Below are 17599 nucleotides of genomic sequence, written 5' to 3'. Positions count from 1 at the left end.
CAAGGTACCACTGTACATACATACATAACCCAACTCAGCCAGCACGTCATTGGCTGAGATATGATTTGAACCCAAGCCTCCCAGAGATCCTATATTATATCCAATAAGTCACTCTGGCTTCTGACCAGCAACCCCTGCCATCCTATATTGCTCCTTAAAAACAAATATAAGCAGCTTTGAGGACATGTTAATGTAGAATGATAGAGGGATAAATTAAACAGTTGCTGCTGCAGCTCGAATGAGGCAGCAGGACCTCAGAGAGCAGAACATCTGGGAAAATCTGAGCCCCTGAAGCTGTTGATTAAAAAAATTAGGCACTATTCACAGATTTGTGTGCTCCCTCTGGATATTAAGGTGCAAAGTACACGGAGTGTCTTCTCACCCTGTTGCTCACAAAGACTCAGACAGAGATGCACTCAAGGCTCTCATACCTCTTAGCGTGATGGTATCCTGCCGTGGGGAACGGGGTGGCCCTGCTCCTAGTTGCTTCTGCAATTCTGACTTCACCCCCGGCACACGAGGACCTTTTGGGGAGGAGTCTGGTTTGGTCCCAGAGGAGCTGTAAGGGAAAAGGAACATGCAATGTATCAACTCAAGGCCTCAACTTCAAACATATAAAACACTGGTCTTTGCCATCAACTCTTTGCCACTGGTCTTTGCCATCAAGAGAGAATTTTCAAAGCTTTCTTTATGATGGCAAACTTATACAGTGGTACCTTGGTTCTCAAACGTCTTGGCTCCCAAACAAATCGGCTCTTGAACACTGCAAACCTGGAAGTGTTCTGCTTTGCGAATGTTTTTTGGAAGCCAAACATCCGACACGGCTTCTGTGGCTTCCAATTGAGTGCAGGAAACTCCCCGAACGGATTAAGTTTGACAACCAAGGTACTACTGTACACATAATTCACCTTTCATATTGTATCTCACCCTAATGCTAGACTACTCTACTATCACTCTGCATGGAGCTGCCCTAGATAACAGACTGGAAGCTGCACCTGTACTATAATTTTATGGAAGCAAATATTAACAGCTGCAGGAATGATTCATGATGCTGGTTTTTATCTTGTCTACGGACATCCATTTCTGGGAAGAATAAGGTGCTAAACTGCAGAGGTGACTAAAGAGACTGATCCAAGTCAATCAGAGAGACAAAAGGCTACTGATGAGAGGCGCCATTATTGAACCAGCAGGGTGTGTAAAGTTGTAAATGCAAGCTAAGAGTGTGACACACTTGACATCCACACTGGACTCCAATGTCCACAGCTAGGCAGGCAGGCTTGAATGAATGGAGCAGGCATGGGCGTAGCCGGGATTTATGTTGGGGAGCAGGCTTTATGTTAGAGGGGCAGAACCTCAGTTACTTAAGTATTTGGATTGATTTTTATTTATTTAGGGGGGCATCTGCCCCCTCCCCGGCTATGCCCATGAGAGCAGGGTGTTGGAAGTGCAACAGTAGGGATCATTCAGTTTGCAGCTTAAGGGTTAACTCTGTTATCAGCAAGTCAACTAACCAAGAGGAGAGGAGGGGAGGTATTGCACACCAACCAGTGAAAGTGGCACCATCTTGAGTGAGGTAACACGTGCTTCAATTTGCTATATAATTGTGAGGGAGTTTTCTGGCAAATGTTAAGTTTAACCTAGCCCTGCACTTAACAAGGAACAAGGGAAGAAATAGGATGTGTGAACCAGCAGGCTGAGATACCTGCCCCAAAAGTACTATCTGAGGCGGCATGGCCAAACTTGTCCCTCCAGCTGTTTTGGGACTACAATTCCCATCATCCATGACCACTGGTCCTGTTAGCTAGGAATGATGGGAGCTGTAGTCCCAAAACAGCTGGAGGGACAAGTTTAGCCATGCCTGACCGAGGTAACCTGTGTCTGATTGCAGATTGTGTCTAATCTAATAGGATGTTCCTTCGTATACCCCTGCCCCACAAAACCCACAACCCCTCCATCTAGAAAACTAGTATGCCCAGCTTCTCGTTCACAAGCTTGCTTTCTATGTGTGTGGGGGTGGGGAAGATGTTCTATAGAGACTTGATCACGAGTCCCCAACAGCAATCTAAAGTGGTGCAGCCCAGATAGTTTAGAAAGAACTAGACGTAGACTGACACAATGGGGTGGGGAGAAGCAAAGAAGAAAGAATGGTCAGAAATTTACCTCACTTTTCTGTAATCATTTAGCTTCTTACTGATCAGTGCTTGGCTTGCAAACCCAGGGTCCTGGAGATTATTGGGAAAGAAAAGATATAGAAAGAAGGTTAACTGTCAGCTCAAAGCCACACAGGTTTCAACAGTATCTCGTTACTCTGCTGAATAAAGTTCCCCCTTTCAGTTCCATCAAAATTCTGGGACAGGCTAAAAAGTGGTCAAATCAGAGTTTGAACCAATTAATTGCCTGCACAGCTCATACGTTCAAACAGGAATCAAGGGGTGAAGGGATGTTCTGCATATATAATAATTAGGGCAGAACCTTTTCTTTCCCTACATATATGGATAGTTTATCCTTCCTATCACCTCCAGCCAAAGGGGGCAGAAGACAGCCAGGCCCAATTTTTGGACAAAGCAACTTCTGTGCCTCCCAAAGTCAAGAAGCCCAAGTATGGAGATGAACAATTGCATGGTCATAAAATTGAGAGCACACTCTGCCTCCTAAATTCAGAATTATGCACAGGCCAAGATCCAAGCGTGGGCTGAGGCTTTTCGCCTTCCAGCAGCTCTTGTGGCTGAACCACCAAACTGACTTTTCAGCTCTCCCAAGCCTTAAGCTTTTACTAGCATGGAATTCTCAGGGACTGCTGAAACTTTCGGGGGGAGGGGGGAAGAAACCTTGCTGTGTATACATCCTCACACTAGTGCATGTTCATGCTGTGGGATTGCTATACAAAGAAACTTCATGTAGAATAACTGCATGCACAGGCAGAGGCTTCTCTTCAGTGTACTTCTGATTTACAAAGAGGCAAGCTGCTTTTTAAATAGAATGGTGGCTTGCCTCTTCAGCAGTAGAAGCTGCTGAGACAGCAGCATTTTCAAAGAAATCTCTGGTAATGGACACAGGTCCCCCCCTTTCTATGTGTATATTGCTTCTCTGGAAGACAGCCTGGATGGAGGCCACAAAATGTGTGCAGATCCCAACATGCCATGGGAGATCCATGGATGCTCACAGCAATGTGTGTGCTAAGACCAGGCACGCTTGAGAATTTGCAGGTGGCCTCTTCCTTGGGGAAAAGGGCAAACACCTGAGAGAAGCACAGAGGAGACTGCCGATAGAGATGTTTTGGAAAAGCCAGTGGCCCAGGAGCCAGCCAAGGGCAGTTCTCACCTCGCCCTCGGCTTTGCTACTCTCCCTGATGACTTTAATCCAGGCCAGCATGTCATCCCGATCCTCGGCCTGAAAGAGACATTCACAGAAGTCAGCGGTCGTCAGCCGGAAGACGTGCTTCCTCTTGGTGTCACTGTAGGAGATGTCTACCAGGCACGCTCGGACGCTGATTGGCGGCTGCTCCTCCTCACCTGGGGGCGGGGCAATGGCCACAGCCTCCCGCCGGTCCTTGCATAAGTAGAGCGAGTGTGCACGTAGGACAGCGAAGACCCGCTTCCACTGCCGAATGCCTCCGCCAACTTTCTGTAGAGGGAGAAAGAACGAGAGTAGGAATTGGGCGCATGTTGAGGGAGGAGGAAGACAGAGGGGCGGTGAAGGAGGGAGAGAGAGAGAGAGAGAGAGAGAGAGAGAGAGAGAGAGAGAGATTTCCTGCAAAGATGTATTGGGGCACCAAATTCTGATAGGCAACACTTCAGCTTCAGTAGTGCCTGGGATCAAGCCCTTTTGCTGACTCAGGCTTAATATGGGCATGTTCACATTACTGCTTGCTCTGCATCCAGCGTACTTCTACTGCTAGTTTTCAATTTTGTATTCACACGATGTCAGCCACAGTCCATATCGATCCTGTAGTTTCTTGGCAAACACTGCTATTTGATGCATTATTATTTTTTGCTCAAACCAGTTTCAATCAGACTAGAAAACCGGAAAATGTGAACGTATCCTAGCAGCCGTCGCACATGCACAGATGAGCGCGCATGCGCACATGAAAGCTTAATGGGCAAGAGTTTGTAGGGAGTGGGGGTGGGGGGAGCAACCCAAATGGTTATGTGTGTCTGGTGAAGATATTCCCCCTCCCCACTTTTCTGATGTGAGCCCCACTGTGCAAACGCAGCTTGAAACGCAGCGGAGGTGGGGATGATCTCGCTGTGTTTTAAGGCGCTCATGTGAAAATACCCTACATCATCTTGGGCAAGACCTAAGTTACCTATTTGCTAAATATAGGAAGATTCCTTATACCAAGTAAGGCTTTGGTATGTGCATGCAGTGCTGCCTACACCAGCCTTCCCCAACCTGATGTTCTTCATATGAAGTTGGACTACAACTCCCATCAAGTCCATCCAGAATGGCCAATCATCAAGGATAATGGGAGTTGAATTCTAAATTATCTACAGGGCACTAGCAGTGGCTTTCTAACACATCAGGCAGGTGTCTTTTCCCTGCCCTACCTGGAGATGACAGAGATTGAACCTTGGCGCTCTCACATTTAACACATGAGCTCTAGCACTGCGTTTTGGGTTTTTTTAATGGCAACAAGGTTTCCTCCAGCTACAGTACTAGAAAACATTGAGTGAAATCCCACCTTCACCCCCTCCCCCCAAAAAAGAAGAGCATTCAAGAACTCAAGAACATGTTGCAATACTTAAAAGATTTATATTTGCACCTTTACTTACAAGAAGAAACACCAAACTTTCAAACTGGGGGACGGGGTCCAAACTTAGTACACGTGTGCAGGTTTGCTTATTTATCTCATTGTCCAACAATTATGGATTTCTTATCGGTCACCTGGCTTCCACAGTTAAGTAAAATAGTACAGAAATGTAAACATAGCTCCCTTTCTGAGGGTTACAAAGGATGGGACAGCACCACTCATTATTAGCAGAGAAAGCTGTTTTTAAATTTTCTTTTTCATCTGCTTAGGAATAGGAATCTAGAAACATTGAGCATTCCACACACTACAGTAATGCACTGGAACCAAAGTGCTGGGTTGTTTCTGCATTATTATTTTTAAAGTTCAACTCCTATCAGACTCATTATTTTTAAACTGGGGTGGGGGTTGTGTGCAGGGGGCTCGTATGCAAAGGCAATATCATGGGAAGTCAGGAAAACTGCAGGAACTGCCCCTGGGAACATTGCACAAGGCCTCTGGAAGGCTGTGGGAGGTTCTCACGAGATCTTGTGAGGCCACCCGAAATAGTACTAGTAGTACTAGTAGTAGTAGTAGTAATGCCCCACCCATCCTACTGGGTTGCCCCAGCCACTCTGGGGGGCAGCTTGCAACAGATATAAAAACAGAGGCTTTATGTGACCTTCCCAGAGCCCAGCAAGCAAGATGGAGGGCTTCAAATTTTTCTGTGGCAGGAAAACCTGGTGCAGAAAGAGCTTTTTAAGCCTCCACCTTGCTTGCTGTGCTATGGGAAGGTTACACAAGATATTGGACTGTTCCCTCCTCCCTGTCTCCATTTATTTTCATTTTCCTGCCACCTGCGCAAAGCTGCAATTGCGTAAGTAAATCGTGCGTAAGCCGTGGGTCTGCTGTAGTGCTTAACTATGCTTTTGTGCAAGGGTGGGGAATCTGCAGTCCCTCCAGATGTTGTTGCTGGACTACAACTCCCAGCATCCCTGACCATTGGTCATGCTGGCTGGGACTAAAGAGTTGGGAGTCCCAGCTACTGAAGGGCCATACATTCCCAACTGCCTCCCCCCTTTAATACTACACACACAGCAGACTATTCAGTTTACTGTCATCCCCCCCCCCCAAAAAAAAATCCTGACTGGTGATGGCCAGTGCTTACCAGTGTATATATCAGAATTATTTCCTACCAGCCCACCCCAAACAAAGACATACACCCACACTACTCCATCCTTGCGGAAGGTACAACATACCTTGCCTTTCTTTGTGAGGATTTGTTTGTAATGGAGCCAGCCCTCTTTCCTCACGTCACTGAAAGTGACATCCAACAAGTCCGAGGTCGAATGCCGCTTCGATCGGGTGTCTTCAGAGGTACCCAGGCTATCCAAAGACTGCAAGGGGACGGAAAACAAAAGAGAGGTTGTTGGGCACCCATGGCTGGGAAGGCGACTGCTGCTCAACCACTGGGGAAGGAGAGAGAAAGGGGAGGCCCCTCCAGACACGCTTTCCATTGTGCATGCACAATGGTTTGTGCTCATGGTGGTACTGGGATGTTGATACGTGATCTTGCTTTCAATATTGTTTTGCCCCTGGGGCAGACAGACTACTTTGTTTCCTAATCAGTGCACATCCTGCAACTTCCTGCTGAAATCCTATAACTTTCCATACCACAAATGTTCCCGGTTGTTCTGCTTTTGTTGCACTATATAACATTGTGGAAGCATCACAAAACTACTAATAAAGAAGAGTGGTGTGTGGACACTCCAGTAGAAATCCACCACTAATGGCACATTGCAGAATACACCCACAAACAAAACAAAACCCTAGTCTTAAAGGAGGCCAGAATGCAGCTTGAATACAGTCACACCTCGTGTTGTGTTCATCTCTTGTTACGGACTTTCAGCTTATGAATGCGGCAAACCTGGAAGTGTTTACTTCCGGGTTCACTGCCCATGCATGCGCAGAAGCGATCTGCGCACTTTGTGCATGTGCAGAGCGAGCTGCACCGCACACATGTGCAGAAGAGGCACTTTAGTTGCGGACTTTTCAGGTGCGAACAGCACCCCAAAATGGATTAAGTCCGCAACTAGTATAGGTAAATATAGGTAAAAACTATTTACTGTATAGGTAAATAGTTGCTCAAATTAGGCCGAGGAACAGATGGCATGCTTACGTACAGGCAAAACGCCGTTAGAGCAGACAAAATGAGGAAGTGCTGCTCAGGCAGAGGTTCAGAATATTTTTCTGGAGAACCAGGGGAGGAGAGCACATTGCTGAAGCATGGGGAGGGAAGGATAAGTGAACCTGTTCTAGCTACAAATGCAGAAAATGTTACTTCTTTTTAAAAAAAAAAAAAACAGATAAGGAAACTAGAAAGGAATAGTCGGTGGGTGTGCTTTAAAGTTTTATTTTCTGTTTAATTAGAGTCACAATACACAAGTGTGATGAGGGACTGAGACAGGCAGAATCTACTGATCCACTTCCCCTCCCCGCTTTTAAGAAAAGGAGGGTCACAGAGCCACAATACTCACCCCATCAGTGAAGAAGCTTCTTAGCATGCGGAGGCTTGGCACCCGGCTCGGCAGCCTCCTAAGGAGAAACCATCAATACAGTTGACATGAGCTACGCAAATTAAAAGGGGAACGAGCCCTGCTTACACTCAGGCACGTCACTGCACATAACACACACACACACACCAAACTCTAGAGTGCAACTAACTCTAATCCATCTCCTGCATTTCAGAACAAAAGAGGAAGAAACCACACTCCATGCTGCATAGGTTGCACACATCATGCCACCGGGGCAGGCAGCAGCGGGGTGGGGGGGACTAAAGAAGAATTCTATGGTACAAAGCTTAACATATTTTGAAGATTAAGACTCAGCAACACATTATATCAAATGCATCTAATGGGTTCTGGTGTACAGAAGCTTACACCACAACACAATTGTGGCCAACACTATCACCCAGAGGTTGGGAGCCCTGCATACAGAACCAGTAAGTCATAGATAACAACTCCCGGGAGCAGGGTTCCAATACCAGTGATTCCACATAGATATAACTGCGCAAAATACAAACATATGGAGAGAGGGGCCAAGGCTCAGTGGAAGAGCACACGCTTGGCATCCAGAATGTCTCAGGGTCAATCCCTGGCATCTCCAGCTGAAGGATCTCATGCTGCAGAGCTGGAAAATCTTGGAAGAACTGCCCCTTTGGAGCAGAATGGGGGTAAGCCAAGGTGGCTTCCTGCAGATGCTGTCGGACTCTGACTCCCACCATCCCTGACCACTGGGCCAACCACGGTGGCTGATGCTGGTGGCAGCTGAAGCCCAACAACATCTGGAGGGCACCACATTGGCTAACTGTGGAGTAGACAAGACTGAGCTGGTTGGACCAAGATTGGTGGTCTCTAGATTGTTTTTGCTGCCAAAACCTTTGAAAGGCTGAAGGCATTGCCTGGCTCCACCCACATAATGCAGCTGCTCCTCTGGAATGTGTTGCCAATACCAAACAAATCAAAACAGTTCAGAAAGAATGCATAATAGTCACCAACCCCCCTCCCAAAACCAGCTAATTACAAGGAACTGGGGGGAGGCGGGGAGGGGCAAAGAACCAAACCCACCTCAGAAGCTTCCCCTCATCCCGAAATGTGTTCAGACCATCATCACATGACTTGGAGCGTTCTGTGGTTATGGCTAAGAGGTAGGAAGACCGGCGACTGGCTTTGATGTTGCCTGTGACAAAGTGGGGAGGGGGGAGAGGAAGGTAAGCAAAGGTCAGCAAAAGTAAACGGCGGAGGTCGAAGGGGCTAGAAAAGGGCCATTTAGCCCAATCACCTGCCCCCAAAGGGACCACTGTAATTGACACCCTGTTGTATCACCACCCTATTCAGTCTTTTATTGTTACCCACAGGGACCAGCCTGCAGAGAGAGGACCAGGGTGTGGAACCTGCAGGGAGCAAGTGCATTGGTGGAAAGAAACAGGGGTGCTGTTGTTGTTGTTGTTGAGGCTAGGCAGGTTGTATAGGAATGGCAAAATGCACTCAGGTGCATGGGAAAACTGCCCAGGAATGACAATTAGCTCCTGACTCCAAGCGTGGCAATGAGTCAAGTGATTCTGAGCATAAGCAAAGCCCACTGAGTCATCTCAAGGGAAGTTCAGCAGGTTGCATCTCCAAGCCACCCAACACCCAATGTCCAGCAGTGACAGTTCCCAATGCCTGGTGGAGGGAAACACCCTGACATCAAGGATATGTGACTACAGTGGAATCTCGAGTTACGGTGGGGATCCGTTCCGGAAGCTCCGCCGCAACCCGAAAATGACGCACATCGAAACGCCACGTCTGCGCACGTACAGCAAGATTTAGCGCTTCCGCGCATGTGCGAGCGGCAAACCCGGAAGTAACCCATTCCAGTACTTCCGGGTTTGCCGCGGACGTTCGCTGAAGCGGACGCAAGCAGAGGTGGACGCAGAACGAGGTTTGACTGTATATGGGGAGGGGGGCAACTGAAAACAGTGAAACTGAAAACAGCCAAAAGCAAACTTTCAAACAAGGGCGGAGTTTGGCAACTGATCTCTCTTCATTTGGCCATGTGTAGGTAGATTTGTAGAAAGGAGCAACATCTCCCTATAAAAACTAGGTCAAACACAGACTCACCCTAACGTGACTAAAGATAAACAAGATGATGCACATTTTAAAGAGCTAGAGAGGATATTAGCAACTAGGGAGGTGCTTGTCACTGTTGTTAAGTTGGGAGTCTGCATATGGCCAGGATCCCCTTCAACTCACCCCCTGCCATGAGGTTTCTGGTCACAATGCCTGGCCCAACAGTGGTTGGGAACAGTGGGCAGCTTTTGCTCCCACCATATTATCTCCAGGTTCAATGTTTCATTATTCCCACATAGGCAGCCATTCACTTATACGGAAGAAGGTGCAGGGGTACACTTGCAGACAACACTGGGGTCAGGGCTAAACCTGCCCCACTACTCCAGATATCCAGGGTAAGGAGACATGTTTTGCCTCCTCTCCATTGCATCTCACATTAAATAGACTGTATAGTTTGCCCGACAGGATTTAAATGAATCCACACTGAGCCAGTTCCAATTTGCACAGCTCCACCACCTCCATATGCATATTCCACACCCTGTGACCCATTTCTGTGTGACACTAGACTGGGCTGTAACCCTGAGATCTGGATTTAGATATATGCAGGCATCTTATATTGATATATAGAGGGGGAGCCTTCGCAGCAGGAAAGTTAAACAGATGGCATGCACAGGAAAAATTTAAACTATGTTCTACCTTGGCTCCCACTTTCAATTTATCATCTGTATTTCATCTTCTCAAAAGCCCACCCATATTTGAACAGGGTCTGGAGCAAAGGCACAAAGCAAAGTTCCACCTGGGATTTTGGCACTCATTTATCCTATCTTCCCCCATGAAGGTGGACAGACTGGAAGCGGCAAGAGGCTGACTACACGGATTATATGCTTATTGGGATTCAGAAGTGTTTGTATCAATACAGTCATGCCAACAAATGTGTATCTTCTTAGAAGCAAACACAGACTGTGGACCACTGTTCCCCAGACCGTTTCCCCCCAAATATCTGGTAGCTGTGAGGCACAGTTTTCATCTCCCCCGAATAAGAATTAGGAGACTTGTGTCATGCTTATGGCTCCAAAATGTTTACTTTTCAAATGTAAAAGAGAAAACATTGCCTGTCCTCAGGGGAATCCGCCTTCTGTGCCTCTGCACGAGTCCCTGTCCTGAATGTATTTCCTGCCTACAAGCAGGAAAGGCCAGAGCAGTGGATCACACAGACATGGTAGGCAGCCTCTTCCCGGGGTGAGTAATTTAGGCTTGTGGGAGCCCTTCATTATTTAATTTCACCAGCACTGACAGGTCCAGCATCATACTAGCAATTCCCTCAGAGCACACAGTTTGAGAGCTACTGCCTTAGAAGTCTAAGGCTTAAAGACTTGGCTTTCAAACTCTCTTTTCCCCGTCATCTCATGATTCAGCTTCAGTGGAATTTATTATAAAACATACCATTGCCTCTCTCTGCACCACCCCACCCCCACCTTTCTTGCACCATAGCTGTTGAGCAGAACAATTCTCAAGTGAATTCTCCGAACTCAAAATTTTCTTTCAATTCCTCACCCCTCACCCCATCTATAAATATTTTTCCAAATTTGAAAAAAGCGGGGAAAAGGACAGCAGCCATTAATGAGAAGGTTGGAGTTTGGTTTAAGAATCTTGGTGGACGTGTTTGGGAACGGAACTCTTTCCCCCAGTATTAAAACTAAGCAAACTGGTACTTATCGTCCTTGCCTTAAAATTCATGAACCAGAATTCAGAATGAAACGTGGCTTTCAAAACAACAACATTACTCATTTTGAATGCAAAGTTCCAAAAAGTTTGAAACTGAGAAATCCTTATAGAAATTCTGCTAAATGTCCAAGTTACGTTTGGTCTTTAAAACAACCCAAACAATTGAATCTGACAATAGGTGGGGGCTCCCTTCTCTAGGAGAGTGTTTCAGGCAGGCTTGCTAACGTTTTGAGAAGGGCATATCTCAGTGGTAGAGCACATGAACAGCATCAGAAAGATTCCCATGTTCAATTCCTGGCATCTCCAGGCAGGCTGGGAAAACGCTCATCCGAAATCCTAGGAGTCAAGGTAGACAAGTACAGTCATACCTCATGTTACGTTTGCTTCAGGTTGCACGTTTTCAGGTTCCGTCCTGCAGCGACCCGGAAGTACCAGAAAGAGTTACTTCCGGGTTTCGCCGCTTGTGCACGCGCAAAATGATGCCACGCGCATGCGCAGAAGCGGCAAATCGCGACATGCACAGACGCACAGATGCAGGTTGCATTCTGCTCATGTTGCGAATAGACCTCCGGAACGGATCCCATTCGCAACCAGAGGTACCACTGTACTGTGTGAGACTGACTGATGGTCTGATTCTGTAAAAGGGAAACCTGCATGTTCCTTTTGCCTGCAATTTCTAGTCCCAATAGGAAGATGTTCGGAGCCAGAAGGCAGCAGGGTTGGAAAGGTACTTACTGCAATCCTGGGAATAATGGCGGTTGATGGCGAAGGTGAAAGTGGGCGAGGAAGGGCTGGCGGAGAGCACAGGGGCGGAATTCATGGCGCTTGAGACGACAGAGGAGGCGGGGATGTGCTTTGCCTTCAGGTCAATGCTGGGGCTCGTCGGCTCATCTGGAATAGCAGAGAACACCATAAAATGGCAGAACAGGAAGAGGAGGGGGAAGCTCTAACCCCCCTAACCTTAACAACTTAAGACTGGATCAGGCCAAAGGCAGCATGTGGCCAACCAGATTATTATGGGAAGCCTCAAAGCAGAAACCCAAGCACAATAGCACTCTTCCCACTGGGGATTCCCAGCAGCTAGCATTCAGAGACACACTGCCTCCAATGGCGGAGGCAGAACTGAACCATTGTGGCTAGAAGCCACTGACAGCCTTATCCTCCATGACAGCATTCAGACTAAGGACTGCAGCTCTCTGAATGGGGAGATGAATGAGTCTCTTGCCACAGCCTGTAAGGCTCTTGCCCAGGTCCCTTCAGGCACTTGGGAGTCCTCTCTAAATGAGAGGTTTTGTACTAAATAGACACTGGGAGATGGAGGAGGGAAAGAGTCCAGCAGTGGCTGGCAAACAAGGGGAGAGCTGAGGAGTAGTAGTAGCAACAGGAGGCCACCTTAAGAGAGGCTAGAGTGGTTAACAGAGAGTAGGGGCGGGGAGCGTTTTCCAGTCTGAGTCAGGCTGAGTTCTTTTGTGGGCAACCACATGCCAACAGTGGGAGAGGCTAGAGGCAAAAGTGGGCAGAGCGACAAATGCAAATTTCACCTTTGTGCAGTAGGCTAGTTTCTACACACCCCACCCCACAATCCTCCATCCTGGCAAGCAAGAAGAATTGTCAGAGTTCAAGGATATATTCCAGCCAGGGAAAAGCACCCTAGGAAGGCTGGCGAGGGCTATAGTCTGGGAGGACGGGTGCAGCTCAGGAGGCGATGCAGCCTAGGGAGACCCCCAAGAACTTAACATCCCACCAGGAGAGAAGGGTGCAATTCTTTGCCAAGTACCCATGCAACTGACCCCTACCCACTTATAACAGAGGTGATCACAGCTGTCAGAAGAGGTTCATGCCCAACCCCCAGCTCCCACCTAGCTCAGGTAAGGACCCCACAGGGTGGGCAGGATGCAGGTGGTGAAAACAACAGCCAAGGAGGCCAACCCTGTAGTTCTGCTCACATCATGGCCTGCTGTCACCCTGCATTGGATTTTTGCTGAAAGTGGATTTGTTCTGGCTACTTCCAAGAGACTGGCCACATCTACATGCCAAACTATGGCCTAGAGCAAACATGGGAAGGCGTTGGCTCCCTGGGCAGAGATGAAAGTCGCTCAGTTCTGGCTTGGTCCTTCAAACTCATGATTTATTCTTGGCTACAGATCACAGTTAAGGAGAAATTTAGCTTGCAATTCCAGGTTCAGACGACACGCTAAGATAAACCTTGGCTTAGCTGCCATGCTGCACTGAGCTAAAAGAAACAGTGAGGAGCAAAGTTGGCGTGAGTTTCTTTCTGGAAGCCAGAACATTCATGCAGTCCTGATAAGCCAGAGTTTGGCTCACTGTGGCATGCAAGCCAGACTACTGTGTGCCATGTGGTGTGACACAAATGTATAATGTTATGTGGCACTAGAAAGTGAGCAGGGCTAGCATGAAGAGAAGAGCTGGATGAAGTCTCACTCATGCAGCACCACGTAACTGCAAGGAGTTGCACTGTAAGTAAATCTGCACTGTTCCATGGCAGGAAATGTGGCTTTGGCTGCTGCTCTTGCTTCCCTGCTACTGCCTGCTTCCTGGGTCTTCGCACTGACAGAAGCCAGAGGCCTCTTCAGCCAAAAACAACCCTGTTCAGTCTCCCCTTCCTGCCGACTGCAGCTAGGAGCCTAACAGATGAAGATCTCCCATTTTGCTCCTTTGTTTACATTTTAGGCACTTGTCTGTATTATATGCATAAACCACAGGGGAAGTGCTGAGTTGGGAGTAAATTTAGGGTGTGTGTGTTATGCTTATCTTCCCAGACACCAGCTTTCCACCCCCACAGCAGCATCAGCAAAAGGTACACGATAGGGATATGATTTATGTCCTAGCGAGAATGCCCAAGCACCTCCTACTACTGTGAAGACAGCCCTACATACCGAGGGAAGGAGAACCTGCACAGGTAAAAAGCAAGAGCCTCTATGAGCAGACACTGCTCTTTAAGAAGGGGATATTGTTGGGTCCAATTGCCTGCTCCACAGTGGGAAACCCAGGCTATTTCTGAACACCAGCTCAGAAGGGCCCCCTACTGCCACAACGCCATTCGCAGCCTGGCATCCCCGGAGGGTGCGGCCTCTTGACAGTGAACAGAGCCAGCTGGGAGGGACCCAAGCTGGGGGAACGAAATGTTAATACAAGGGAAGGAAGCAGACTCTCCTTCACCCTGTTCCTTGCCCCTTCCAACGACTGTTGCGTTATTGTGGGCCCCTTTTCTGTATTAAGTTCCTGTTTTGCACACTGATGTGCCAATAGCAGTTTCACAGCATAGCATAGCTAGGACTGGGAGTTTTGCAATTAAAAGCCTGGGACCTGCAGGAAAATATCCGTTACTGGGAATTACTCACACAACCCAACTCAACTGTCTGCGGCCGTGTGGTGCCCAAGAATACAGACGACACCTAAACACACACACACCCCGACCCCGAAGTATTAAAGAGAGTTGGTGCCTTAACTGGGCTATGTACTCTGTGGTCTCCGAGACTCCAATGCATGTGGCTGCCTAACGGATTCACATATTTTCGCAGGCCTCCAGCTTGTAAATATAAATTGGTTGTGAAAAGGAATCTTAATAGTGGGGAGGCAAAAATGACAGTAACTAGTTGCCAGGTAGAAGAAAACAGCACCAAGGAAGACGGGGGTGGTGGGTGGGGAAGAGAACAGCGCCTTCTGGCCCAAGGACAGCTCACAGCTGTGCTAACACAGGTTTTGCTCCTGCTTTGTCAGCAGCACAAATAGCAGACAGTCTGATGCTAAGATGGTGCGAGCCCTATTAATCTACCTTGCTCAGAGACTGTGCTATGTTACATTGCAGCATAGACAAACCCTTCCTTTTTTCCTTCCTGCCTACCTGCTCCTCAGTACCTAACCAACAGGATGAGTTCTGGGGAGTGGGGTCCGGGGGGGGGGGGGTTTGATTCACACTTCAGAATCACAGAAAGGAATTAAGAGATTCAGACCCTGCTTTCTGCTGCCTAATGTGAACTGCTCACCACCTCTTTGCCACTAATGGAGATTTCATTCGGAATGAGGAAACAGAATGGATTATCTGCTGAGAGAGGGCAAACACCAGTCCAAGGATGTGATGAATACTCCTTAGATGACTTCATTTGACTTATCCGAAACTTCAGACTTGCCCTGCCATTCTTGCACTAGGGAAAACTCCGCAGTAACTCTACTCTGGTCCAGAGTCCTGGTGACCCTGCCGCTTCACTGGGTCCAGCTAAATCATCCTCAACTTCAGTGTCTTCCCCCTCTGAGGGGAGGAGGAGGAACTTGTTGCAGGTGGCTGACCTTGAAGCCTCTAGCCCTTTTCAGCTTATCCTAACACAGAGCGCCTTCCCCAAGTATAGCAACCTGCATTCTCTACTTACCAATAAATGGAATGGACGCTAGGGAATCCTCTGGCGTAGCCAATGGGGCCACTCCCCGCTTGTTCTCTTTACCGGCTGCCAGCGCCGGCGGAGGGGGATCGCAAATGTCTGTTTCCTTCATGTCGTCCGGGAAGACAAAGTTCATCTGTCTCGCAGGAGGAGGCATTTTGCGTCCAGTTGGGGGCTTTTGCCGGAGAACCACCTCATCCCTCCTTTCCTCGGCCTCGGGCTGCAACCGTTCCGTGGGCTGAGGTGGAGAAGCCCGCTCCAGAGGCCTCGTGCCGTTCTCTTGCTTGGCTGGTCTTTGGTCCATGGGGATTTCTGGGCTACTGCCCAAGGGAGGGTCCGGGCAAGGAGCAGAGGCACTTGGGAGCACGGCAGTGGGCAAAGGCCTTTCGACGTAAGGTGGCGTCGAGTGGTTTCCTTGCCTTTGGGAAATATTAATGGTCGGAAGGTCACCAAAAGTAGCATCCCGGAACGACAGGGCATGGAGCAAGCCAGTCCTGCGCTGGAACGAAGGGCTGTAGCTCCGGTAACCAATATACCCAGAGTCATTGATGCTCTGGAGGTTGGGTTGGGAAGGGTGTTTCTGCACATGTGCAGGAGGCGGATCCCTGGAAGAGGCAGAAGGGATATAGGAACCTGGGTGGCTAGGCTGGGCTCGATTAACTTGCCCGTGCCGGTAAAACCTGTCCGGTGACCACATACACCTCTCATATCTAGGAGAAATCAAAGCACCTTGTTCAAGAGCTTCCAAGGATTGCCCGTATTTCACCAGGTAGTTATCCGATCGAGCTCGGTAACTCCAGCTGTCGTGTGCAGAGGACTGAATTAAAGTGTCTTGAGAAGCGCTGTGAGGCCAGCCCCGGGAGGCCGGGGCGTCCCCCAGCCGGTCTTGCGAGACGCTCCGGTAGCGAGGCGGCATGGCGCAGCGGCGCTCCTCCGAAGAGCTTCGCCGCGGCACTTGGCTCGAGATCCAGTTGGACAAGGCCTGCTGGCATTCTAGGCGGCTGACAGATTTGGGGCCGGTTCCGGCACAGTCCCGGGAGGGCCGGCCCTCGCGGGGAGCATCCTTCAACCCGCCATGAGCGCGGTGGTCGGGGAGTTGTTTGGGGGGTCCGTAGCAGGCGTGGTTGGGCATAGAGGGAGCAGGGGGGGCACAGTACCTCTCGGGCAAGGGGGAGGCTATAGAACCCGGGCAACTGCTGTTGGAGTAGCGGGAAAAGGAGCCGGAAGCTGGGATGGGCCTTGTGACAGGCACCCTCTGGGTCATTCCATACTGGACCTCCTCTGTGCGGTGGGCGGGGCTGGAATGGTTGCTGCTGAAGTTCTGTGGGGACTCAGCCCAAGCAGTGGGGGGGATACGCTGGACCGCAGTGCTGCTCAAAGGAGAAGATGGGCCTGAAGACCCCGAATGGTAGGGTTGTCTGTTGTCCACCTGCTGTCCTTGGTACGTCTCAGCTGCTGGGACATCCCGAGGAGAGGCCTTCGACTGGAACGGGTATGTTTTGCGAGGGTAGCAGATGGGTGGTGGTTCAGGGATGCTCTGGGCCCCTCCAGAGTATGGTTCATTGCCCTTTAAGTAGGCATCTTGAGAATATGCCTGGAAAGGAAGGGAAAATAGGGGAAAAATGGGTAAGGGCTGGACAGGTAACAGTTCCCTATCAAGAGGGAACTGTTTTATGGCAAATGTTTATTGAACACATAAATTGTTCAGACTGCGGAAGGGATCCACCCAGCACTCATGGGAAATATGCATTTTAGGGTAATAAACAAAACACTAGCACACAGCATGACAAAAGTGTATGATTTTATTGGGACAAGTTGTTTCTTGTTTACTGTTGTAATGAATGTTTTCTCAAAATGTGTCTTCTGTACCTTGAAAAATAAATAAAAACACGGTTGGTTGGTTGGTTGGTTGGTTGGTGTTTTGTGTTTGTTTGTTTGTTTGTTTGTTTGTTTGTTTTAAAAAGGCAACTGTTTATCTACACAGGCAAACAGGATACAACATGCAAGGAGTTGGTCCTTAAATGTGCCCCACAAAACAGAGAAATTAATATATGTGGCTGAGTACACTAGCATTATTATATGGTAAGGGTTAGCAACTGATGGTGTCTTCTCCCTGCCTCCCCCCTAAGTGTGCTGCCTTG

At 48.6% G+C, this 17599-nt stretch overlaps 1 protein-coding gene across 6 annotated transcripts in view; it reads right to left on the bottom strand.

Moving 5' to 3' along the window:
- The window catches only part of ARHGAP23 (Rho GTPase activating protein 23), a 164851-nt gene that overhangs the window by 26734 nt on the left and 120518 nt on the right, over positions 1 to 17599 (bottom strand). For 5 of the 6 annotated variants that reach the window (XM_080979247.1, XM_080979244.1, XM_080979246.1 and 2 more), the window contains 8 exons: positions 15450 to 17052; positions 11797 to 11952; positions 8353 to 8464; positions 7264 to 7321; positions 5986 to 6123; positions 3322 to 3624; positions 2161 to 2222; positions 432 to 559 (listed from right to left, as the gene is read on the bottom strand). In XM_080979247.1, the coding sequence (XP_080835373.1) occupies positions 432 to 559; positions 2161 to 2222; positions 3322 to 3624; positions 5986 to 6123; positions 7264 to 7321; positions 8353 to 8464; positions 11797 to 11952; positions 15450 to 17052 (2560 nt within the window). The remainder of the gene's footprint in view (positions 1 to 431; positions 560 to 2160; positions 2223 to 3321; positions 3625 to 5985; positions 6124 to 7263; positions 7322 to 8352; positions 8465 to 11796; positions 11953 to 15449; positions 17053 to 17599) is intronic. The other variant, XM_080979245.1, reaches the window with a different exon arrangement.

The sequence above is a fragment of the Podarcis pityusensis genome (assembly GCF_964106645.2).
Source record: "Podarcis pityusensis genome assembly, chromosome: 13".
Taxonomy (NCBI): Eukaryota; Metazoa; Chordata; class Lepidosauria; order Squamata; family Lacertidae; genus Podarcis; species Podarcis pityusensis.
Note: the sequence above shows the minus strand (reverse complement) of the source record. Positions and strands in the feature narration are given on the sequence as shown.